At 38.6% G+C, this 27728-nt stretch overlaps 1 protein-coding gene across 5 annotated transcripts in view; it reads right to left on the bottom strand.

Annotated features, from left to right (window-relative positions):
- The window catches only part of LOC115226594 (histone-lysine N-methyltransferase, H3 lysine-79 specific), a 138506-nt gene that overhangs the window by 2618 nt on the left and 108160 nt on the right, over window positions 1-27728 (bottom strand). For 4 of the 5 annotated variants that reach the window (XM_036515201.1, XM_036515202.1, XM_036515203.1 and 1 more), the window contains 2 exons: window positions 10892-10927; window positions 5476-5577 (listed from right to left, as the gene is read on the bottom strand). In XM_036515201.1, coding sequence (XP_036371094.1) covers window positions 5476-5577; window positions 10892-10927 — 138 coding nt within the window. The remainder of the gene's footprint in view (window positions 1-5475; window positions 5578-10891; window positions 10928-27728) is intronic. The other variant, XM_036515204.1, reaches the window with a different exon arrangement.

Genomic DNA, 27728 nt, shown 5'->3' with positions numbered 1-27728 from the left:
CGCACAGCATACTTCCATAGGTCTCGGTCTCTGGTCATTTCCTTGGTGAGACCTAGAGTTCGAAGGTCGTGTTTCACCACCTCGACCCAGGTTTTCCTGGGTCTACCTCTTCCACAGGTCCCCTCAACTGCCAGGGTGTGGCACTTTTTCACACACCTATCTTCATCCATTCTCACCACATGACCATACCAGCGCAATCGTCTCTCTTGCACACAACATCTGATTCCTCTTAGGTCCAACTTTTCTCTCAAGGTACTTACACTCTGTCGACTATGAACACTGACATTACACATCCAACGGAGCATACTAGCTTCATTTCTTGTGAGCTTATGCAAATCCTCAGCAGTCACAGCCCAAGTTTCACTACCATGTAGCATGGCTGTACGTACACATGCATCATACAGTCTGCCTTTTACTTTGAGCGAGAGGCCTTTTGCCACCAGCAGGGGTAAGAGCTCTCTAAACTTTGCCCAGACTTTGCCCACACTTTCAGCACACCCACCCCCGCTACTGACTTGGTCACCTAGGTAGCGGAAGCTATCAACTACTTCTAGTTTTTCTCCCTGAAATGTGATAGAAGTTGGTCTCTGCATATTTTCAGAGTTTATTGCTCCTGAGCATCTGCCACAGATAAAAACTATTTTCATAGTTAGTCTTCCTTTGACATTACTACATCTCTTATGTGTCCATAGCTTACATTTGGTGCATCTTATAGAGTTTCTACCTACACCTTTTCTACAGATCGAGCAAGGCCATCTACCTGAAGGCGTTTGTGATTGGTCTACCTTCCTACTTATTACGACTTTGGTTGATTCTAAGGCCCTTCGATTCTAAACCTTGCTTCCATACCTGAAACTTCTCCTCCAGTTCTGATAAAGCAAGGTCATCAGCATAGAGGAGCTCCCAGGGGCATCCTGTTTTGAATTCCTCTGTTATTGGGAGCTGAGGATTGAACCTTGGTGGACCCCAACCTCTACCCTGAATTCTTCACTGTACTCGATGCCAACCCTCAGCTTACTAGCAGCGTCTCTGTACATGGCTTGTACAGCTCTCACTAACCATTCATCTATCCCTAGTTTCCTCACTGACCACCAGATAAGGGATCGGGGGACCCTGTCAAAGGCTTTCTCCATATCGACAAAAGCCAGGTATAGGGGCTTGTCTTTGGCTAGGTATTTCTCCTGCAGCTGTCTTACCAGGAAAATAGCATTAGTAGTACTTTTCCCTGGCATGAACCCAAACTGCATCTGATCTGAGCTAACTCTCTCTCTAATTAGTTGGGTTATAACCCTCTCCGTAACCTTCATTACCTCATCTAGCAGCTTGATACCCCTTTAGTTATTTGTATCTAGGGCGTCACCTTTACCTTTGTAGCAGTTGACTATTATGCTGCTACACCAGTCATTGGGAATGACTCCTTAATACAGGTGATTAGGCTATAGCCGACACTACCAGATATTTTGAGCATCTCTGCAGTAATTCCTGATGGGCCTGGGGCTTTCCCTGTTTTCATGCTTGTAATTGCCTTAACTACTAAGGAACTGTCAACTCGGATTGCTGGTCCCTCTGTTGGGTCAACATTCGGCAGACTCTCTTTATCCCATTCATTTTCCTCATTCAGCAACCTTTCATAGTGCGTCTCCAAACCTCTCTCTTTGCATCCTCATTTAGCGCAAGTGAGCCGTCATCCGTGCGAACACATTTTTCTCCTACCACGTCACGATTCTCTCTCACACACTGTCTTGCTTTACGAAATACCTCAAGTCTTTCATCCTCACGGTGCAGGACATTGGCAAATTTTTTCTTATCTGTTAAATAAATCTGGCTAAATAAATCTGCCTCCTAGTTTCCCTTCTTGCAGTCTGATACACTTCCCTGCTACCACCGTTCTTCCAGTCCTTCCAAGCCTGTTTCTTTTGTCTAATAGCCCTGTCAACAGTATTGTTCCACCACCACGTTATATATATATACATATATATATATATATGAGCAAAACGCCCCCTCCCCTGTCCAATGGACGGTGCTGAGTTGTCAAACATTTAAACCAAATTTTCTCAAAACAACTTGTCCGACCGTCCCATAAGAAACACTGATTTAACCTAAATTTGAGACACCAGCAAAAGAAGAAATAAAGATAGACATTTTTTCTATTCCAAAGCAAAACGATTTTATTCACACAAATATGCAACCGAAGAGTTTAAAGTACCAGTAATGATAAGGCTGTTGACTGGGAGAACACAAACATGGCTTAAATAGTAAGCTTGGTAGGAAAGAAACGTGCCTTTAAGCAGTACAAAAACAACAAAAAATGGAAGCTGCAGTTATGTACAGGTTGAAAAGCAGGACAAAAACGGCTTTATCGATTGCATTCTCACCTGGAATCAATTTTTGTAATTTTTTCACGTCCTGATACCTGATACGTATCTACGTATCAAATTTGAGCACAATCGGATGAAGGATGCCCGAGATCCGAGAAGACACACAGACAGACAGACAGAACGGATTTCATATAAGATATATATATATATATATATAAAACAGGCAAAAATGCTAGTTGCAAAATCTCTTTAAGAGATCAATGCAGTAGTTGCACTATCTCTTGCAAAATCAGTCACTGTGTGTTTGCTTGAAATATATATATATTGCAAGCAGAAGTGAGCTACAGCCATCTCAAGCAGATGAGGTGTCTAATACTGAAGAGTGGCAAAAATAGCCCAAAACTAGGACTGGTCTGCTGGTCCCGTCACTAGAAGGGGTCTGCTCCCCTGCTTGCAATTTATCAGATGCTGCTCTGCATCACTAACCAGCTAGAAGAGATGTCCTCTTGGGGTTAAAAAATTGTAGTAGAGTCCATTCAAACAAACAGCCATGTTGAAGTGGCTACAAGTATTACTTTATATATATATATATATATATATATGTATGTATTCATTGAATTACACATTCATACATACATGTACATATATGAACATATTCATACATTTATATATATGTAGACGTGACTTAGTGGTTAGGGTAATTGGATGATGATCGTAAGTTCATGAGTTCAATTCCCAGTGGTGCATTGTATCCTTGAGCAAGACACTTCATTTCACAGTGCTCCAGTCCACTTAGCTAGCAAAACAGGAGTAGTACCTTATCACACTCAGTTACGGTTATGCATGTCTGTGGAGCGCTCAGCCACTTGCACGTTAATTTCACGAGCAGGCTGTTTCTGTTGATTGGATCAACTGTAACCCTTGACGTTGTAACTGATGAAGTGCTAGTAGTAGTATATGCATACATATATACACACATAAGCATATGCAGGCAAATATACACCCATGCACATATGCATGTAAGTTCATGACACAATGCAAGTTCCAGATCCAACATTGGAAAGATTCCATGTATGGTATTTGCATAAAATAAGAACACAAATGCGTTAAATGTTCACTATAGTTGTTTGAGACACATTTTTCATTGATGAATAGTTCAGTTACATCATGGAAAAACTGTTTTCATCAGAGAAAAAATACCTCAAGATGTTTATTGACTCTCTGAGTGAGACATTATTGAAGAGAATGAAAACACATTAAGAGTTGGCTAGATTCAACTGGTTTTCATATCAGAGGTCAAAGAGCCATAAAACAATAATCAGATATTAACCAGAATTAATTTATTTCTTGAAATGGGATTAGATAGATAACTAAGATGAATAGCTTGCAAACAGATTTCTCCTCTGCAAAGTGAAAATGAAGCAGATTCAGAATATTTTCTGAGAATATACACTTTCAAATCTTTTTAAAAATTGCAGCTGTTTGAAACGAAACGTTTGACAAATTCTGTTGAACTACTGTTATTGAGCCTGACATCGAAACAAGGATATTTCTTTGCTACATCCTGGTAACTTTCCTGCAACACTTGAAATGCCAGTGAAATTCTGTCATCTATTGTATTGTGTTTGCTAAGATTATGCACGAAGGTTTGACTATCTTTGCTAATCTCCTTTTTCTTTTTTTCCTTCCCCCTTCTTCGTTCCTTTTTCTCTCTCTTCCCTTCTTTCGTTTTTTTCTCTAACTGATACTGATGCAACTTTACGTCCCCCTTACTTAAGCTTTACTCAGTATATGGGAATCACTACATCGATGATTTTAACTTGCGTGCGAGATAGATTGCGTGCATATATGTACGCATGCATTTATGTGTATATTTTAGATTTATATTTATACGTCTGTATATGTATGGCGTTTGCACGCATCCTTCTGTGTATGTTGATATATATATGTACACTTTAATATAAATATGTATTGCAGTGTAATATTTATAACGGGTTTAATTTTTATGCATTAATTATACTTTCTTCATTAACGTCAATATGTATTTTATTCAATGTAAGGTTTTTTCCTCGAATTTTATAATTTTTATAATTTTTTATATATATATACATATATTTTTGAGCTTTTTTTGTTTATCACTCGAAGATTGACCGTTATTTCTAAAGGGCCAATCAAACAAGTCCATTTTTTTTTTAAAGGTGTAGCGTTTGTAAGAGTCTAGATTGAATTGATATATCGGTTCCATTCTAGCAAAAACTGTCTGATGAATGGCAACGAGAAACTCAGAGTAACAGATTTTGTTGAATTTTCTGCTGCTCTAAATAAAGTATATATATATATATATATATATAGTAGGATAATGAAAAGAAAGTTCATGGTACAGTATTATACATTTGAAAAAATGAGTAAAGATGGCTTTTTAGGGGACAATTTTTATTTTAATAATAATGTTTACAGTGAGCGATTCTTGTATGAGTTTCAAGCTTCAAATAAAAATCGTCTCCCAAAAACCCTCTCAACCCATTTCCTCAAATATACATACATATATATGTATATCATAATCTGCGTTTTATCGCATGTCCAATAATTTATTTGGTCTCTTCTTGACCACTTCTGAGAGGCATTTCTCAACAGATTTAATTAAAGCTTTAAGTCTTAATCTAGAAATTTAAATATGTCATTAACCAACCTAAAGTTCATTTATGTCTAAACACTGCTTGCTGCTGTGAATATTTCCTCACCTGGCAGTCTGTTGGTGCAAATTAGTCAATGTTGTTGACTGTGTTTTAGTTAAAGCTTTAAGTTGACTCAGATTTGTCTCTCTTTGGTATTTTCCATTGAATATAGCTAAAGAGCTAGAAACAGATTTGGGAATCTGGCAGGGGGCAGCACTGGATGGACAGATATGGTGTTTTTATACCTTTTTTTGCCACAAGAGAGACATTTTTTCTCCACAGTAACTGCAGTGGGTTTGACTTTAGAAGTTGAAATATGTCACAATCATACTTTAACTAACCTAAAGTTCATACACACACACACACAGATTGATAGATACACATACAAACACACTCGCATGACACATGAGCAGAAGGATAGACAGGCATGCAGTTGAAATTATTGAAGCAAATAACTGTCCAGTCTCTGGTTGTTTACTCACCTGTGACAGGTAAAGTGGGTCCATAGTGTAAAACTGGATCAGGGCCAGCAACTTCTCTGTAAGACTGTCAGTGAACTCACTCAGGCAGAAGTTGAGATTTAACTGGCATGGCAAAAGGAGACAGAGACAGATGTTAAGAAATGACAAATACAAAGAAAAACAGATGATGCGTAAACACAAGCAAACACAAAACAAAACCAAAGACACCCACACACACAGCCAACAAACAGCACACAAATATCAGATTTGCCCTTTTACCAAAAGCAAATTTCTTCAACTGTGAAATTCATAATATTTTGAAATTATCTCCCCTTTTCATTCAGTGTTGCTAATGATTATTATCAGGTTTTTTTTTTATTTCATTCTCTGAGTGTGAAGATAATTCTAATAAATTAAGAATTTATTGTGTATGAGACATTCACTACACCTCTATAAACTTTGAGTTATTTTCTCTTACCGCCTTTTTGTTCTTCCCATCATGCTTTAACCTATTTGCACTGTATTTCTCCACTCTTAATTTTCTGTTAATTTCTTTCTTTCTCCTCCTTCTCTTTCTCTAAGTTGACCTTGACATTAAATCTGTTAACAGTTTTTTAAGAAATAACTTGCCAGCATTCCCTTCATCATATACGCAGTAATCACATTCAGTTAAAATGAATTATTGATGTGCTTTGTTTCTCTTTTTATTCCTAAGAAGATCGCATTGTTTTACATCATTTTATTCCCTCTGGAATAATACCAATGTTTTCTTCGAAACATATGTCGAAAGTATAAAGATTTGAATAACACTTGCGTTTAACTCCATTTCCTAATTTATATATATTTAATCATATATATATATATATATACAGGGGTTGGACAAAATAATAGAAACACCTTAAAATTTCAAATAAATTCATTTTAATAAATTCATTTTAATTTGAATTCTATGAGGTATGGACTCGTACAGAGTTTGTATTGTTTCAAAGGAATTTTTGTCCATTCTTCTGCTGAAACAGTCTCCAGTTCTTGTAGCGATGATGGTGGAGGATATCGACTCCTTACTTGTTTTTCTAAAATGCACCATAAATGTTCAATAATATTGAGATCTGGGGTCTGTGGTGTCCAGGTAAGATGCTCAACTTCACTAGAATGTTCCTCGTGCCATTCAGTAACAACTTTAGATGTGTGAATTGGTGCATTATTATCCTGAAAGATTGCGTTTCCCCCCAGAAACAGTTCTGCAACCATAGGATGAATTTGATCAGATAAAATGCTTAAATAGTCTTGACTTTTAATTCTGCCATGTATTTCCAAGTGTATTTCCAAGATATAGCCCCCCCGCCCCCAGATAATCACTGATCCTCCTCCATGTTTAACAGTTGGAAGAAAGCAGTCTGGGTCAAATGCTTCTTATGGCTGTCTCCGCATGTACACTCATCTGGTGGTTGGATGAGTATACAGTATAGGGTAAAGGATGACTTGTCTGAGAAAATAACATTCTTCCACTGCTCTAGGGACCAATTCTGTAGGTTTTTACTCCACTCTAAATGCTTTGCAACGTTTGTTTTGAAAGTGGCTTTGTGCAGCTCCCAGCAAGCAGTTTTTGTGGAAACTGGATTCTCGAGGTGGTCATTAAGCTCTGCAGAAATTTTGGGAGCTGTACTTTTGTGATCCTTTCAATGGTCCCTATCTGAAAGTTTTGTTTCACTGAAGTGGTTTTTCCCTCTTTCTTAAAGGCTGTCATTTCTTTCGAAACAGTACTTCTTGATACATCAAACATTTTGCCTGTTTTTATTAAGCTAGTGCCTGCCATACAATTTGACCTCTTTGAAAGTCCGATAGATTTGTATGTAGGGGCCCATCCTTGAGTTAAACCAGGGCCCCTACATTCATCAGATATTCTTTGCAAGGTCTTGGGAAGTTTGGTTTCTGTGAAGTCTTCAAAATAACATATAGTAATGTACTTGGTGAAGAAAATAGCTTTCTATGGAGGACATCTCTATATTTAGCTGCCAGTGCAATTCTTTGCAGATATTCTTCTCTGTCCTCTGGAAGCAGCTAAAGTGAAGATTCAGACATCTGCAGGTTATGCTAATACTTTGAGAGAATGTCTTCCAAAAATGATCAAGGAAGAAGGCATGACTAGTTTCTATAAAGGTATTGTTTCACAGTGGGGACAACAAATTCCTTACACAATGATGAAGTTTGCTGATTTTGAAAGAACCGTTGAATTTTTGTACAATTATGTACCTAAGCCTCGTTCTGAATGTTCCAAATCAAAGCTGGTTATATCGCTGGTGTAGTCTGTGCTAGTGTACCTCACCCCGCCGACACCCTCATATCAAAACTGAACCAAGCTAAAGGGAGAAGCATGGGAGAAATTGTTAAGGAACTTGGATTTGCAGGTCTGTGGAAAGGACTTGGTCCCCGTATTATCATGATTGGTACATTAACAGCTATGCAGTGGTTTATTTATGACACTGTAAAAGTAGTGTTTAAACTTCCACGACCACCACCACCACAAACAATGCCGGAAAGTCTAAAGAAGAAACTTGGTATAGTTGAATAAGTTTAGGAACTGATGACACATCCTTCCTGTTTTTTTCTCTCTCCTTCACTCTCTACGACTATATATATATCTATATATATATATATATATATATTGATAGTAATGGTAAGACAACCAAGGAATGAAAGAGACCTCGATATTATGTAAATAGAGGAATTTATCTGTAAATATAATAGGTGACAATTATTTGGAAGCCAAGATAAAAGTTGGAGCTTTGGATGTCGGGGCAGAAACCCGCAGCCACATCTCTTCAGTTATCCGGCCATCGAAAAATGCTATGAAAATGACTGTTAAACAAAGGGAAATTACTGTGTGATTGACCGTAATTAAGACAAAAGAGTTATTTGAATGACCACTAAATAAGGGGACGGAGTAAAAGGTAAAGGAGTAAAAATGCTCAAAGCAATCACGTAGGCACTCATGTCCATACATACACATGTATGGCCACACACCCACGTACAGGTGCCTATACACATCTACACACACATGCTCACACACACATTCGCCAAAAAATATATACATACCCGCACACACAAAACGGGTTCATATACACGTCTATATATGCACAAGAAAAAAAACAGGGTGAAAGGCAAAATACAGAAAAATGTGTAAAAAATAAAGCAATAAAAATATAAAAAGTAAAGGAGTAAAAATGCTCAGAGAATTCGCGTATGTGCACATGTCCATACATACACAGGCACACACACACACCCACATACATGTGCCTATATGCATATGCTCATCCACACTCACTTGAAACACACACATGCGGAACCACACATATGCCAAAAAAATATAATATATATACATACCTGCACACACGCACACACACGTGCACATAAAAAAATTCATATACATGTCTATATATGCACATGCACAAGAAAAAATGCAGGGTGGAAGGTAAAATACAAAAAAATGTGTAACAAATATATGAGCAATAAAAATATAAAACAATATCTCTATAAATATGTAAAAATATGTAAAAAATATATAAGAAATATAAGTAATATAATAATATATAAAGCAAGTTGTATCTGTGATCTGGTGGGGGACCAAAAATATAATAAATATTTAGCCACATTTGGATATGATCCGAAAAGTTCAATTTTTGAATTTAGACATGTAGCAAGGTCTAAGCTGCTTTTCCAGATGAGCCATCTTTCCATATTATAAAGACCACATTTTCCACTGCCGTTCATGTAAGGCTTACACTTGGCTAAGATCTTCCAATGGACACCGTTGCACACCTGAGTATGCATGGACATTGTCTCTGTGAGGCCCAACATTCGAAGGTCATGCATCACCACCTCATCCCATATCTTCCTGGGTTTACCTCTTCCACAGGTTCTTTCCACAGTTATATATATATGTATGTATCTCTCCTTGTTTCTTTCTGTGTCCCTTTCTGTAGAAGAGCATAGGCTCGAAACGTAAAAGACTTTTTCTTTTCCTGAGCATTATACTAATACATGTTTGTTTTGTACACCACCTGTCTTCATCTTTTGTTGTTTTTGTAAACTCTCTCTCTATATATATCTATATACATACACACACACACACTCACATATATATATAAAGAAAGAAAATAAGACAAGGTAGAAAATGCTAAAATAATTTTATCATGAAGAACATTTTAGCACAGTTTCCGTCTTTGCAACTTTTTCAACTTAGAGTAAAGCAGGAAAAAGAAATGAAATTGTAGAAAAATTAAATGAAATGTTTTTTTTTAATATTTCCATAGTTTTCAAATACAAGAGATATTTTCCTTTTTTCTGTCTGTCTCTCTCCTTTTTTACTCTTGTGAAGGCTTGGTAGTAGGGAGTAGCAGTCTTAAAAGAATATACATACATAAATACATATATAGATACATACATACACACACGCACACACACACACACACACACACACACACACATATATGCACATACATATACACGTGTTCACATGCATATATACAAACACTTGCCCAAACACACATCAACTCCCTACTTCCAAGCCTTCACAGGAGTAAAAAAGAGGGACAGAAAAAAGGAAAATATCTCTTGTATTTGAAAACTATGGAATTATTTTTAAAAAGTATTTCATTTCATTTTTCTACAATTTCATTTCTTTTTCCTGCTCTCCTCTAAGTTGAAAAAGTTGCAATGACCGAAACCATACTTAAAATGTTCTTCATGATAAAATTATTTTAGCATTTTCTACATTTGTCTTATTTTCCTTTTACTCATGTGTTCCTTTTTAACCTACATAAACACACACACACACAACACACACACACACGCACGTACGTACGTATGTATGTATGTATGTATATTGCATTTTATAGAAGCTAAAAACACTTCAGAACCACAAACTAGTTTCACATGAACAATCATCAGACAAAAGCTAAGTTTTGGAACTAAAAATTAGCTTATAAATGGAGCAAAGATAATTATTTTATAAGTTAACAAATAAGCATTCAAAGCATGTTGGGCTTGAGGTGATGAAAAATTAATGGAATCTGCAGAATAGAACAACTGAGCATTGATGAATGAGACTATAAAGATTAAAAAGAAAGGTTGAAAAGAACTTAACGTACATGGTGAGGGTCTTTCTTAAATCTTTAATTCTATCAGATTGTTTGTTTTTCTTTTGCTGCAATCATTATAACTATTACAAGGTGATGGTGGTGGTGGTGGTGGCTATGATGGCAGTGGTGGTGACGACGACAATGTGAATGAGGATGACAATGACCAATATTTCCATATTGGTCTCTGTCTCAGAATTAAGATAATATCATTGTTGGTGGGGTGATGATGATGATGATGATGATGGTGGTGGTGGGGAATATGATGGGGAGAGGGATATTTATAATTATATACTCACCACACATTCTGAAATATCAAAGTATATAAAATTGATCTGAATTTATTTGTTAAGAAATCTTTTGGGAATGACAGTTTCGAATTCAAATTTACTCGGCAGCAATATCATGGACAAATGACTTCTACAAATAGTTGCTGTTTGCCAATGACTAGCAAGTGGAATTTAGTGACAAAAAACTGGGTGAGGCTCATTGAATGAAGAAAAAAGGGAAGATAGATAGACAGACAAATAAATTGATGTGTGTGTTTGTGCAAGTATGTTTGTATACATGCATCTGAACATGCGTATATGTATGAGCATATATATGTATGTATGTTTGTATGTATGTATGAGCAAAACGCCCCCACCCCTGTCCAATGGACGGTGCTGAGTTGTCAAACATTTAAACCAAATTTTCTCAAAACAACTTGTCCGACCGTCCCATAGGCCTCCCCTTTGAGAAACACTGATTTAACCTAAATTTGAGACACCAGCAAAAGAAGAAATAAAGATAGACATTTTTTCTATTCCAAAGAAAAACGATTTTATTCACACAAATATGCAACCGAAGAGTTTAAAGTACCAGAAATGATAAGGCTGTTGACTGGGAGAACACAAACATGGCTTAAATAGTAAGCTTGGCAGGAAAGAAACGTGCCTTTAAGCAGTACAAAAACAACAAAAAATGGAAGCTGCAGTTATGTACAGGTTGAAAAGCAGGACAAAAACGGCTTTATCGATTGCATTCTCACCTGGAATCAATTTTTGTAATTTTTTCAAAAATTATACACGCCCTGATACCATCGGTATCTACGTATCAAATTTGAATGCAGTCGGATGGAGGATGCCCGAGATCTGAGAAGACACACAGACAGACAGACAGAATGGATTTTATATAAGAGATGTAAATATATGTTTGTATATATATATATGCATTATATATATATATATATATATATATATATATATATATACACACACACATATATATATGTACATATATATCATCATTTAGCGTCCTTTTTCCATGCTAGTATGGGTTGGACGGTTCAACTGGGGTCTGTGAAGCCGGAAGGCTTCATCAGGCCCAGTCTGATCTGGCAGTGTTTCTACGGCTGGATGCCCTTCCTAACGCCAACCACTCCGTGAGTGTAGTGGGTGCTTTTTACGTGCCACCCGCACAGGTGCCAGACAGAGCTGGCAAACGGCCACGAACGGATGGTGCTTTTACGTGTCACCGGCACGGGGGCCAGGCGAGGCTGGCAACGGACACAAACAGATGGTGCTTTTGGAGCTGGCAAACGGCCACAAACGGATGGTGCTTTTACGTGCCACCAACACGGGGGCCAGACAGAGCTGGCAAACGGCCACGAAATGGATGGTGCTTTTACGTGTCACCGGCACGGGGGCCAGGTGAGGCTGGCAACGGACACGAACGGATGGTGCTTTTGGAGCTGGCAAATGGCCACGAACGGACGGTGCTTTTACGTGTCACCGGCACGGGGCCAGGCGAGGCTGGCAACGAACACGAACGGATGGTGCTTTTATGTGCCACCGACACGGGGCCATATATATATATATATATATATATATATATATATATACATACATATACATATATACCACCAGTAGTTCATATATTTGAAAAAGAAGCATACTCTAAAACAGGGTTTTCCAAACTGTGTCACAACATAGTGGTGTGTCACCAGGTATGTCGCAAACATACAGGAAACCAGTTTATAAAATACCTAAAACCAATTTGTTTCAGCTCCCCTGAATCTGTTTGTTAGCATAAAGAACATGTCAATGTATGTACCTACCAGCTGTCATTTCCCACTTAATGTTTGAAGGTGAGAAAAAAAGGCACCAGTAATCTTCACTATATTTTCATTGTATTTTATTCAGCATAAAAGAATTAACATATTGCAAGTGCTACTCTCTTGTCTAAAGTCAATTGAAAATCAATCACAAATGTTCACATCTGCACTTGTTTCAGTGAGCGAAACACACTGGAATTGCTTTCAAAAGTTATTGCTCCCTTTTACTGGTATTACCCATAACTGAGGGTGAATGAATAATTATGAAATCACATTAAACTCATGCTACACTAGCCCCTTGTTCATCAGTCTTATAGGCTTATCCCTGGGAACCGGCCATTTCTAATTTTATCGTGCTTAGTGCTGGTAATATTATTTACATGTTTAGTTATCATAACTTTATAATAAGTCAGCTTAATAAATTGTAATTAAAGATTACCCATAAAATGGATAAGTTTTTAATTAAGAAAAGAAAAATTGCAGAAGATGCCATTTCCAATGAGCAAAATTTAACAGCTGTGAAGGAAACCACTCAAACAACCGTTGAACGATTTGCTTCAGGAGGTCAGAGGAAAAATTTTGAAGTCTCATTTATACATCAAAGATTATATAAAACTGGGATTCCTATTTTCTGGAAATGAAAACAACCATGGTCCCCTGTGTTTAGTTTGTGGGGATATACTTGCAAACGAAAGTATGGAAATTTGTCAACAAAACCAGTGGAGTCCTTCATTGAACTTTCAAAATCTCTAAAAAAAATCAGTCTTCAATGTTCATAAAGAGAATGAAGAGATCAGACAAAGCTGAAGAGGCCAAAAGTGAGGAACGACATAGTATAGCTGAAAGTACGATAAAAGAATCTTGTTGTGCTATTGTTCGAACAATGTTTGGACCAGAATTTGAGATAGAAGTTAATAAAATTCTTCTGGCAGATAACACAATTGGAAGATGAATTCAAAATGTGTCTGATGACATTAAGCTGTAAATGAAGAATATTTTTCAAGATAATAACTTGATATTTGCATTGCAGTTAGAAGAATCAACAGATGTCAGTAGGTTAGTACAAGTGGTGGATTTTATGTTTCATTTATAATGACAGAATTATTGAGCAATTCTTGTGTTGTGTAGAACTTCCATTTAGAACAAGAGGTAAAGACAATTTTCATGGAAGAAAATAATTTGTTATGGTTAAACTGTGTAGGAATATGCACAGATGGTGCACCCCCAATAATAGGTTCAGTAAAAGGTTTAACTTTAGCAAGCAAAAAAAACCAAATTTTACAATTACTAATTGTTTTTGCTTCGTGAAGCACTAATTGCACAAACTGCTGGAGATGATTTACGAAGTGGTTCAAATGGTCATCAGAAGCAGATCTCTTAAATCAAGATTATTTGCTCAAATTTGTGAAGAAACGGAAGCAAATTTCAAGAAACTGCTACTACGTACAGTGGTTTGTTATCTTTCAAAAAGTTGTATGAATTGAGAGAAATGATGCTTAAACATTTTGAAGAAAATTAATAGAATGAATTCCATGATCTGGTTCAAGATGAACCAAATTAGCAAATCTTTTGGACATATTTGAATATTTGAATAAAATTAGCACAAGTTTGCAGGGAGAAGCAGAAAATATCTTAACATCGGCTGATAAAATTTGTGCTATGAGAGAGAACATAACAATTTAGAAGCAGAAAGTAAAAGAAAGAAATTTTGAAATGTTATCCAAAACTTGTGAGTAGGAAGTAAAATGTGAGACCAGCTCGTTAATTGTTGACCGTTTAATATTGCTTTGAGATAAACAATTATTATTTTCCAAATTTAGAAATCCAAAACTACAGTTGGATCAGAAATTCACTTCTGGCAACAACAAGGATTGATTTTTTCACTTACTGAAAAAGAAGAACTAGCCGAAATCAAGAATGATCAGTGTTTGTTATTGATTTATGAAGAGGGGAGCTTACAGAACTTTTGGATCTGTATTTCAAAGAAGCATCCAAACCCAGCTAAAAACCCCTACAAATTCTTTTGAAGTTTTCAACTACAAACATTTGTGAAGCATCTTTTTCAACAATGCTAGACTTAAAGACATCAAAACATGGAAACTTGAAAATGCTTGATAGTAAAATGCAAGTATTATTATCAGCTGTTCCACCAAAATCTCTGTTCTTCCCATCACTGAAATAGTAAGAACATTGAGCTTTATTGGATAACCAGTTGATCTAGCAAGCGGGGCCTCATATGAGTGAAGGGGGCTGGTGCATATTGATACCATCGAGAGATAGACCCCGAAATGGCATGCATTCTCTCCTGGTGACCCCATACACTTGCTGGCTTCAGGTATGCAGAGTTCTCGACTAGTAGCACTTGCACGTGCAAGTTGTTTGCAAGAAATCATGCACATATTTACAGATTATTATCGATTAATGATAACTCACATTTTTCTTGAAAATGTATTTTATTTTGTTTACAAATTATATATTTATAAAATATAAACTGTTGAGGCAAGTGTGTGACACGTGTGACACTTGTGAAGACCTGTTGAGGCAAGTGAAAATCAAACCAAATCAAAATAGATGAACATCAATGGAATTTGTATCTTTGTGGTTCCAGTACCGGTGGCACACAAGAAAACCATCCGATAGTGGCCGTTCGCCAGCCACATCTGGCACCTGTGTCGGTGGCACATAAAAACACCATCCGAAGACCCGGCGACGTAGTCAGTCCACCTGTGCATACCTTCCTACTTATGACACTTGTGAAGACCTGTTGAGGCAAGTGTGTGACACTTGTGTAGACCTGTTGAGGCAAGTGAAAATCAAATCAAAATCAAATCAAATCAAATCAAACCAAATCAAAATAGATGAACATCAATGGAATTTGTATCTTTGTGGTACCAGTACCGGTGGCACACAAGAAAACCATCTGAACGTGGCCGTAGCCAGTACCGCATCGACTGGCCTCTGTGATGTGGGCACATAACAAACACCATCCGATCGTGGCCGTCCGCCAGCCTCATCTGGCACCTGTGTCGGTGGCACATAAAAACACCAACCGAAGACCCGGCAAGACTAGTCAGGCCATAACCCGTGGCCCCTACTTGGGACGTAGTCAGTCCACCTGTGCATACCTTCCTTCCTTCTTGTGACACTTGTGAAGACCTGTTGAGGCAAGTGAAAATCAAATCAAATCAAATCAAATCAAAATAGATGAACATCAATGGAATTTGTATCTTTGTGGTACCAGTGCCGGTGGCACACAAGAAAACCATCCGAACGTGGCAGTAGCCAGTACCGCATCGACTGGCCTCCGTGCTGTGGGCACGCAACAAACACCATCCGATCGTGGCCGTTCGCCAGCCTCATCTGGCACCTGTGTCGGTGGCACATAAAAACACCATCCGAAGACCCGGCAAGACTAGTCAGGCCATAACCCGTGGCCCCTACCTGGGACGTAGTCAGTCCACCTGTGCATACCTTCCTTCTTGTGACACTTGTGAAGACCTGTTGAGGCAAGTGAAAATCAAATCAAATCAAATCAAAACAAATCAAAATAGATGAACATAAATGGAATTTGTATCTTTGTGGTACCAGTGCCGGTGGCACACAAGAAAATCATCCGAACGTGGCCGTAGCCAGTACCGCATAGACTGGCCTCCGTGCTTTGGGGACGTAACAAACACCATCCGATCGTGGCCGTCCGCCAGCCTCATCTGGCACCTGTGTCGGTGGCACATAAAAACACCATCCGAGCGTGGCCGTCTGCCAGCCTCGTCTGGCACCTGTGTCGGTGGCACATAAAAACACCATCCGAGCGTGGCCGTTCGCCAGCCTCGTCTGGCACCTGTGTCGGTGGCACATAAAAACACCATCCGAGCGTGGCCGTTCGCCAGCCTCGTCTGGCACCTGTGTCGGTGGCACATAAAATCACCCACTACACTCTCGGAGTGGTTGGCGTTAGGAAGGGCATCCAGCTGTAGAAACACTGCCAGATCTGACTGGCCTGGTGCAGCCTTCGGGCTCCCCAGACCCCAGTTGAACCGTCCAACCCATGCTAGCATGGAAAACGGACGCTAAATGATGATGATGATAAATGAAAGGTTTTCTCAACGTGTCCTACTATTAAAATTAATTTGTGTATCAGCATCTTATAGCCACAGTCAATCATATTAAAATAATTAACGCTAGGTTTGCATAAAACTTAATTGGTGTCTTGCTAAATTATGTATGTTTAAAAAGTGTGTCACAAACCAGAAGAGTTTGGAGAACACTAAAACATTAGAACAGTAATAGATTTTTTAGGAAGTTGACTGTTCATGGCCGGTCAGAGAACGACCCTTGGTTTTGCACTTATGAAACACTTGGCCATATAGGTAATTCGTCAGACTCGTATGGCCAAAGCACATAGCCTCTCTAGAACTGGAACGGGGAAGATGTCTCAGTCAGTTAGTTTTGTAAACATAAAAAAAGAAAAGAAAATACATCCAGAATGGTTGTGTAGGTGTTACAGAAGGGACGGGGTTATCTCCCTTACATAAGTTCAAAGTTGCTGATATGGTTCTAGTCAACGAATAAGGAATTTCAAGATTATAGGAGGAAAGGTAAAGTTGTTTGGTTTGCCCCACCTTTCTCTCTCAAAATTAAGACTTGTGTGAGAATTTTCCTTAGATTGGTGGACAAACACTTCACACAGTCATACAGACATGGACATTAAGTGACTCTTTTAGTTCCATTAAGAGAATTTTAGTGAGGAGAGGCAGGATGCTCTTATAGGGTATGCAATGACTGTCTAGTGGGGGGGGGGGTCCCAATGTGAAGCTGAGGGCATCATGTATGAGGCTGTGGTGATGGCCAACACTGGCAACCAGAGCAACACATCCAATGACAATGGTAATTGTGATGGCAACTAACAGCAACACCAACATTGCAGCCAGATATGGCAGTCACACCAGGATCCCATCCAGGAATAACAGCCTTGGCACTGACTCCAGCAACACCTGCAGTAGTAGCAACAATAGCGACATCAAACCTAGGATTAACAAAAGAGACATCAGTGGTGGTGGCACAGACCCAGAAATATGTCAGTTCAAATGAGGCCCCTTTAAAGCAACATCTGAACAACCACAGGTCCTCTTTAGAGATACCAAAAAGGCACAACATCACATCCCTAGCTAGCCATGTATGGTGCTTAAAAGAGGAAGGAATTCAATACGTAATTAAATGGGAGCAAATGGTGTAAATTTTGCTTGGCAGAGATAGCAAGTATCCTAAAAAACTTGCTTTATTTAGTTTAGATAAACTAATATGATTTATTTAACTAATAATCTGACCTCCTATTGTTTACAACAGATCAAGCGGATAAGTTCAAATGAATTAAAATTTATGATTTAAAATGACCGCTCCCTAACCCTCAATAATTTTGAAAATCTTTAATATACATAAAACAGAAGCATAATTATTGTGGATTAAATTCAGCTTTGACAAAAAGTTTGGAATTACTCTTTTGGATTTTAAATTGAATTTCTTTGCTTTACATAAAATATTAGCTGTATTACAATTGCTGGATTTATATGCTTATACGCATGTAATTTTTGTATGCGTATGTATATATATGTATGAATATATATATATTGAATCTTGTATCATGAATTTTTGATATGTTAATAGACATTATGTATGTACGATCTGTTGAAGTTTATTGTTAATACAATAATATTGTATATATGTTCTAATGTATTTATATACGCATATGACGTATGGTATATCAAATGTAATATATTGTTCAATGGTGTTCATTAATGTATTTTGCGCATGTGAATAGTATGTACGCTTTGCTTATGTATGTATGTATTTTTATATATGTATATTTGTTTATTGTTTATTTTTATATATTAAGTAATACGTGCATCATGTTTAGTATATTAATATTTTTAAAGTTCATTATAATCTCTGACGAGGCCTATGGTTCTTTTAACAAATAAGTATTATATTTTTTTAAATGCCTACAACCTTAGTATGTTGACAAAATGAAAATTGGATTCACTTTTGACCATAGGCTGAAACAGCTGTAAGAAGTAATTTTAGGATTTCATTAATTTATACTATGACTTTTAAAATCTGTATTTGTATTATTATTATCTTATCTATTGATTTATATAATATTTTGTATGCTTTTGATGTTCTCATTTGTAAAATGAATAAATAATCCAACATTATAATATCCGAAAGTTGATGAACAAACTAAATTTGTTTCTCCATTTTCTTTTTTGTATCATAAAATAACGGTAAAAATATTTCTTTACCCGTTTAATATAATAACTGAATTAATTGCATTGCAATTAAAAACACTTATGTATTAAGAATTTGGGTACTTTACCAACAGTATATTGGATAAATGACAACCCCTATCTTACTTTACATATCATCATCATCATCATCATCATCATTTAATGTTTGCCTTCCATGCAGACATGGGTCAGATGGTTTGACAAGAGCCAGTCAGGTAGAAGGCTACTCCTGGCTACTGTGTCTGTTTCAGCAGGGTTTTTATGGTTGGATGCCCTTCCTAACACCAACCACTCTGCAGAGTGGACTGAGTGCATTTTATGTGGCTTCAGCACAGATGTGGTCAGTTTTGGCATGATTTTTATTGGTGAATGCCCTTCTAAATGCCAACCGCTCTACAGTGTGAACTGGATGCTTTTTACATGGTCCCAGCACTGACAGGGTCACCAAGAAAGAGAGTGAGAGGTGTTCTATCACAAACATAAGATCATCTCCAGACACATGCTTTGATACCATCAGTATGCCATCTCTCCCTAATAACAAACCATTCATTCAAAACATTAATACAATAAAACATTATAACCAACATCACTGAGTCAAAGAGGATCATTAAATATTTTGGCAGATCTGTGAAAAATATCAGCCACATCTTCCCCAAATCACATCCCACAGTCTAATGTATGTATACATGAGTTTATGAACCGATAAGAGAGACTGAAATATTATAACTAGACATGGTCACATGTTTATATATACATGTGTCTATATATATGTGTCTATATATACATGTAGACAGGGTGAACATAACTGCTAATTCTTATGTGTGTATATGTGTGCCTATGGGTTTATAAGAGAGACCAGAATATTGCAATGCTGGAAATCATAGCTAAATCATCCTCAAATCACATTCCACAGTCTTGTGTATGTGTACATGTGTCTATGAAGGAATAAGAAAGACCAACATATTATAACTAGACATGCTGGAAATAACTGCTAAATTTTCCTCAAATCACATCTCACAGTCTTACGTATGTATAAATGTGCCTATGAGACAATAAGAGAGACAAAAATATTAGTAGATGTGGTGGAAATAACAGCCAAATCTTTCTCAAATCCTATTCAACAGTTTCTTTTTTTTTTTTCTGCTGGATTTGGTTAAAAAGAGACGATGCGCAATGGCTAGAAGAATATTGAGCTTTATTTGATAACCAGTTGATCTAGCTAGTGAGGGGGGAGGGCTAGTGCGCATTGATGCTGTCAAGAGGTAGGCCCCGAAATGGCGCACATTCTTTCCTGATGACCCCATACACTTGCTGGCTTCCGGTATGTGGGGCTTTTGACTGGTATCACTTGCATGTGCAAGTTGTTTGCAAGACATCCTGTGTCTATGAGCCAATAAGAGAGAACAAAATATTATAACTAGGTACAGTGGAAATAACAGCTAAATGTTTCTCAAAACCCATTCTATAGTTATATATATATATATGTGTGAATGTGCCAATAAGAGAGAGGTAAATATAAGAAGCATGATGAAAACAGTTGAATCTTCTTCATCACACTCTACACCCCTACAGTTTTACGAATCTATATAGATATGATTCAACATGGTTTAATGGAGACCTGTAGAGGATATATATGTATGAATGAGGAGGAACCTATTCATTGTATGTAGACCTCACAACATCACACAAGACTACTATTATACTACCACCCATACTATGCCATCACCAAGCATCACCACATGATTCAGCCAATGTGGATGACTTAATGGTGTCTAAACCTGATAATATTAACAAACAATGCACCAAATCATTTTATATAGAAGTATATATATATATATATTACTTATTGTATATTGATTATTCATTTTTATACTTTTTGTGATCTAGTTAAATTTAAAAAAAATATATATTTATTTTTTATTTATGATTTGTTTTATGCCTATTATTGTTTGAGTTGTTTTTCGCTAATTTATATTTTATATATTTATATTGTGAAATTTGATTTAATACTAAATTGAATTTTTCCCTGTAATTTTGGAGTTATACTCTCTATTATTATTATTATTATTATTATTATTATTATTATATATACATATATGAGCCAATGAGGAAGATTTCTATATGCTAGTTAGATATGTAAGAAATAGCACTCAACTCTCCCTCATATTAATCCTTTAGCAAATGTAATACTATTTACATTGTTTTAAATTTATCATGCATCTTTGAGGGTTTGATGATGTGATTGGTTATTTTGAGAATGACATTATAGGGTAGTTGTAGGCAGAATATTTGGGTCAGGTGTGGCCAGTTTAAATGCTGTCTTATACACAGATCAGCCAAAAAGGAGACCTCTACATGATAGCCTGATATGTTTGAAATATCAGCCAAATCTCCCTATAATTTACTTCACTGTCATATATATGTATGGGCCAATGAGGGAGACATCTACATGGTAGCTAGATATGTCAAAGGTAGTAGTTGTATAAATCAGAAATTACACCCAGTGGAGTAGAGAAACCAGGCAACGAATTGAATAATGGGGTCCTGGGTCCACAAAACAAGAAATCAGCTGAATGGTCATACCTGGAATGCAACTGATTAATCATTAACTCAGTTATAGTTGATCAGGTGATTTAGTGGTTAGTGTGTTCAGTTCACAATTGTAAGATGATGAGTTAATTTCTAGCAGAGTGTTGAGTCACTTTAACTCCAGTTCATTCAGCTGGCAAAAATGAGTTGTACCTGTATTTCGAAGGGCCACCCTTGTCACCTGTGTTACGCTGAATCTTCCTGAAAACAATGTTAAAGGTACATGTGTCTGTGGAATGCTCAGCCACTTGCATACTAATTTCAAACTATTCCACTGAAAGAATCAGCTGGAATCCTTATTGTCATAACTGATGCTGGGCCAATTTTAGGGCTAAATTTTACATCATTACACCAGTAAAGCATATGTCTATACCTTTACCACATCTCCAGACCATCATGACACCAGCACACCTTCACCAAATAAGTGCAAGCATGGCTGTGAGTCTTAAGAAGCTTGCTTCCCTACCATATGGTTCTAAGTTCAGTCCCACTGTATGGCACCTTGGGCAAGTGTCTTCTATTATAACCTGGCTGACTAAAACCTTGTGAATGAATTTGGTAGAGGGAAACTGAAAGAAACCCATTGTGTGTGTGTGTATATATATATATATATATATATATATATATATATATATATATGTGTGTGTGTGTGTGTATATATATATATGTAATCAAAATAAGCAACAAGGATATCCAGAGGTAATGCATTACCTCTGGATATCCTTGTTGCTTATTTTGATTATAATCACCCCATTTTGAATTATATGGATAATACCATACTAAATTCTGGTGCCTTTAACTTTAGCACCATATTCATCTGAATCTAAATTTTACTGAACTTATATATCATCATCATCATCATCATCGTTTAACGTCTGCTTTCCATGCTAGCATGGGTTGGACAGTTCAACAGGGGTCTGGGAAGCCAGAAGGCTGCACCAGGCCCAGTCTAATCTGGCAATGTTTCTACAGCTAGATGCCCTTCCTAACACCAACCACTCCGTGAGTGTAGTGGGTGCTTTTTACGTGCCAGATGAAGCTGGCAACGGCCACAATCGGATGGTGCTTTTTACATGCCACCGGCACGGAGGCCAGTCGGGGTGGCGCTGGCAATGGCCAAGTTTGGATGGTTCTCTTACGTGCCACCGGCACTGGTATCACAGCTATAATTTCCATTGATGTTGATCGATTTCAATTTTCACTTGCATCAACAAGTCTTCACAAGTAGAGTTTGGTGTCCCAAGAAGGAAAGGTATGCATAAGTGGACTGGCTAAACCCCAGGTAGAGGCCAGGGGTTATGGTCTCACTTGTCTGCCGGGTCTTCCCACGCACAGCATACTTCCAAAGGTCTCAGTCTCTAGTCATTTCCTTGGTGAGACCTAAAGTTCGAAGGTCGTGCTTCACCACCTCGTCCCAGGTTTTCCTGGGTCTACCTCTTCCACAGGTTCCCTCAACCACTAGGGTGTGGCACTTTTTCACACAACTATCTTCATCCGTTCTCGCCACATGACCATACCAGCGCAAACGTCTCTCTTGCACACCACAACTGATGCTTCTCAGGCCCAACTTTTCTCTCTGTCGAGTATGAACACTGACATTACACATCCATCGGAGCATACTGGCTTCATTTCTTGCAAGCTTACACATATCCTCAACAGTCACAGCCCATGTTTCACTGCCATGTAGCAAGGCTGTTCGTACACATGCGTCATACAGTCTGCCTTTTACTCTGAGCGAGAGGCCTTTTGTCCCTAGCAGAGGTAAAAGCTCTCTGAACTTTGCCCAGGCTATTCTTACTCTAGCAGTTACACTTTCAGCACACCCGCCCCCGCTACTGACTTGGTCACCTAGGTAACGGAAGCTATCAACTATTTCTAGATTTTCTCCCTGGAATGTGGCGGAAGTTGGTCTCTGCGCATTTTCAGTGTTTATTGCTCATGAGCATCTGCCACATACAAAAACTATCTTCCTAGTTAGCCTTCCTTTGATATTGCTGTACCTCTTATGTGTCCATAGCTTACACTTGGTGCATCTTATAGAGATTCTACCTACGCCTTTTCTACAGATCAAGCAAGGCCATCTACCTGAAGGCGTTTGTGATTTGCCTGCCTTCCTACATATTAGAACTTTGGTTTTAGCTAGGTTGATTCTAAGGCCCTTCGATTCTAATCCTTGTCCCCACACTTAAAACTTTGCCTCTAGTTCTGATAGTGACTCAGCAATTAGAGCAAGGTCATCAGCATATAGGAGCTCCCAGGGGCATCCTGTCTTGAATTCCTCCGTTATTGTCTGGAGGACTATGATAAATAGGAGGGGGCTGAGGACTGAACCTTGGTGGACCCCAATCTCTACCCTGAATTGCCAACCCTCACCTTACAGCATCCCTGTACATGGCTCGCGCAGCTCTCACTAACCATTCATCTATCCCTAGTTTCCTCATTGACCACCAGATAAGAGATTGGGGGACCCTGTCAAAGGCTTTCTCCATGTCAACAAAAGCAGGTACAGGGGCTTATCTTTGGCTAGGTATTTCTCCTGCAGCTGTCTTACCAGAAATATGGCATCAGTGGTGCTTTTCCCTGGCATGAAACCAAACTGCATCTCATCCAAGCTGACTCTCTTCCTAATCAGTTGGGCTATGACCCTCTCCGTAACCTTCATTACCTAATCCAACAGCTTGATACCTCTGTAATTATTTATATCTAAAGCATCACCTTTACCTTTGTAGCAGTTGACTATTATGCTGCTACACCAGTCATTGGGTATGACTCCTTCGTGTATCACCTGGTTAACTATACAGGTGACTAGGCTATAGCCGACACTGCCAGATATTTTAAGCATCTCTGCAGTAATTCCTGGTGGGCCTGGGGCTTTCCCTGTCTTCATGCTTCTAATTGCCTTAACTACTAAGGAACTGGTCCCTCTGTTGGGTCGATATTCGGCAGACTCTCTTAATCTCATTCATTTTCCTCATTCAGCAACCTTTCATAGTGGCGTCTCCAAGCCTCTCTCTTTGCATCCTCATTTAACGCAAGTGAACCGTCATCCTTGCGAACACATTTCTCTCCTACCACATCACGATTCTCTCTCACACACTGTCTTGCAACATGAAATACCTCAAGTCTTTCATCCTCACGGCGCAGAACATTGGCAAATTTCTTATCTGCTTCCCCTCTGGCTAAATAAATCTGCCTCCTAGCAGTCTGATACACTTCCCTCCTACCACCGTTCTTCCAGTCCTTCCAAGCCTATTTCTTTTGTCTAATAGCACTGTCAACAACATTGTTCCACCACCACGTTATTTTGGGTCGGGAGGGGACTTTGCACCATCCACAGATCTGGTTGGTGGCCCTTAGCAGGTTGTCCAGTAGGAACCTCCAGTTGTCTTCTATACCATGTGAAGCTATATACCCTTCTATTTCGCCAAAGGCTTCGAGTAATATGTCTCTAAATTTCTGTCCATTTGCAGGATGTTTAAGTCTCCAGACCCTTCTTCTCCTTGCTGGTTGTCTTCTGGGCATCCATTTAGCCCTGATCCTGAAGTCACTAACTACTAGTCTGGGAAGGTTTTGGTATTTATAAGCAGCCATCTTTCCCTTTTTCTGGTGAGGATGTAGTCGATCTGACTAGTGTGTCTGCCAGAGTGGTAGGTGACTAGGTGGCTGGCAGGTTTCCTGAAGTTAGTATTGCAAACCATAAGATCATTTGCATCACAGAACTCCAGCAGCCTAGTTCCCTCCTCATTGCGAGAGCCGAAACCGTATCCTCAATGGAAGCCATGGAAGCCCCCGACATGTTGTCCCTGTCATTTGTCAACGCAGTAGTCTGCAAGAGGGTGTCATAGAATCGGTCTTTCTGTCCATCGGGTAGCCCTGGCTGAAGGGCTGAGATAATGGTTGCTAACCCATGATGGAGCACTAATCTGATCTTAAGTATTCTGTCACATACTCTGACTATCTCAGTTGCTTTATCTACCCATTTCTCCGCAAGAAGTATAACCACACCCCCAACCCCGTAAGTGTTCCCTGCCCAGAAAATCTTGTTCCTGTGTTCTTTGCCTGTGAGGAACCTAGCAGAACCTCCTCTCCACCTTACTTCTTGGATGCAGCACATATCAACACACCTCTGTTTAAGCATTTCAACAATCTTACCAGACCAACCTTTCAGTGTGTAGATGTTGAGAGTGCCAACCCTGAGGGTGTAGGAGGTATGGGCCCTAGAGACCCTGGGACAGGTGACAGTAGCTTCATGAAGCTGAAAAGAAAACTCGCATTTGGCAGAATTCATAAGCAAACAATGATCTTAAGTTCAACCTGCTTACACTAAACTATCATGTTTTGCACTGTATGATCACTACCTTATATAGTAGGGGTGGGGTTGGCGTAAGGCCTTTAGGTGTTCATGGGAGACAAGCAAAGGAGGACGACATAGGGACTTCCTGTGCAGGTGGAGAGGGTGGGAGGGCGGGCGAACTCGCGAACTGGCAAACATGGGCTAAGAAATGGGCTAGGAATTAAGAGAGAGAAAGGCCGATAGAGATGGAAGACTGAGTGAACATGTGATAAATTTTCATGAGTGAAAGAATATGTTGCAAATTAAAGAGAAGGCAGAAATAATAAGTGAGAAAATAATAAGGGTTTATGGTGATAATACACGCAAAAATACAATGAAAGAAAAAGGCAGGTGGAAAACTTAAGAATCTTAACTGTGATTTCTCATCTCCTCAGGATCGTGTTTACAGCCAGGGTATTGAAGTCAATAAGAAGGGTCAAGCAGTGTGCATTGGTTTATGTAGGGAGGAGGAAGTTGTCGAGGGGGAGAAGTAGGGACAAAAGAGAGTAAGGATATAGACACAGACAGAGCGGCGGTTGGTAGAGAGAGAGAGAGAGACACATAGTGATAAGAGAGAGGGGAGACACAACAAGCCATGGGCTAGGAATTAAGAGATACAGCAATGTCTATATGGTCTGTTGGTGATTTCTTCTTCTCTTCCTTCTTTGAACATTTTCCTTTCTCCTTTCTGATGAAGAGTTATGCTTGAAATGTTACCTCTCTCCTTTTAGCGAGCATCTTCAAAGCCTCCCTATCAGGCTGGTTCCTGTGGAGGGCTCTTCAATGGATCTTAGGCCCAACAATGACACACTTCATGCATTGAGTACATATTAAATTTTATTAAACTCGACCAATATTTTCAGTACAATTTTTTTTCTATCTAACCTCTTCTCTTTCTCTTTCCCTTGTCTCTCTCTCTCTCTTTCTGTTGATTGTTTTCAACCACCACCATCGCCACCACAACTGCCATACACACACCATTCTGACTTCTGATGCCACCACCATCAATATCTTTGACTTCGCTGCCTTCCCCTCCACCACCATCGCCACTGTCTTTCACATCACTTACTATCACTGTTGTTCCTGACTGCTTCAGCTACCACCGCCACCATCATCACCATCGCCTCCACCTCTATCACAACTACAGCTCATACTATTACTCTCACCCCAACATGAGCAATAATAAGAGTGTCAATGAATAGTGAGAGAAGGGGTCGAAGTGTGACACACTGACACACAAACTAATTTTCGCATTTATTATATATATATATATATATATTCATGTGTGTGTGCGTGTGTGTGTGTCCTCTGTGTCTCCCCTCCTTGATGACCCTTGATCTTTAAAAAAAAGTACAGGAGCCAATTCATTTAACTACAAATTCCTCAAGATAGTGCCCCAGCATGGCCACAGTCTAATGACTGAAACAAGTAAAAAAAAAGAGAAAGACGATAAAGAAAACTATCACCACACCACCACATGAACATACCATAACATCAATCCACTCTCACAGTGGTTCCTAAACTTTTTCAGGCTGACCCCCCCCCCACACACACACACTTTGGCATCCGGGTTACATTCCTTGTACCCACCCCCATCACTACAAACATAAACCATTTTCTGCAGCAAATTCAAAATAATTGTATTTTACCAATAAAACTTAAACTTAATTAATCTATTATTTTTTTTACATCTACTGCCCTTTTTTGCACACTCTCCCACCATTTTGGACCTATTATTGACCCACTTTTCTTTAATGCACCCACCTCCTTGATCTTTCCACTGTCCCCAAGGGGGCAGTACCACCCACTTTTGGAACCACTGCTCTACCATAACATCA

The sequence above is a fragment of the Octopus sinensis genome, linkage group LG30, assembly GCF_006345805.1.
Source record: "Octopus sinensis linkage group LG30, ASM634580v1, whole genome shotgun sequence".
Classification (NCBI taxonomy): domain Eukaryota; kingdom Metazoa; phylum Mollusca; class Cephalopoda; order Octopoda; family Octopodidae; genus Octopus; species Octopus sinensis.
This window is presented reverse-complemented; position numbering and strand designations above follow the sequence as displayed.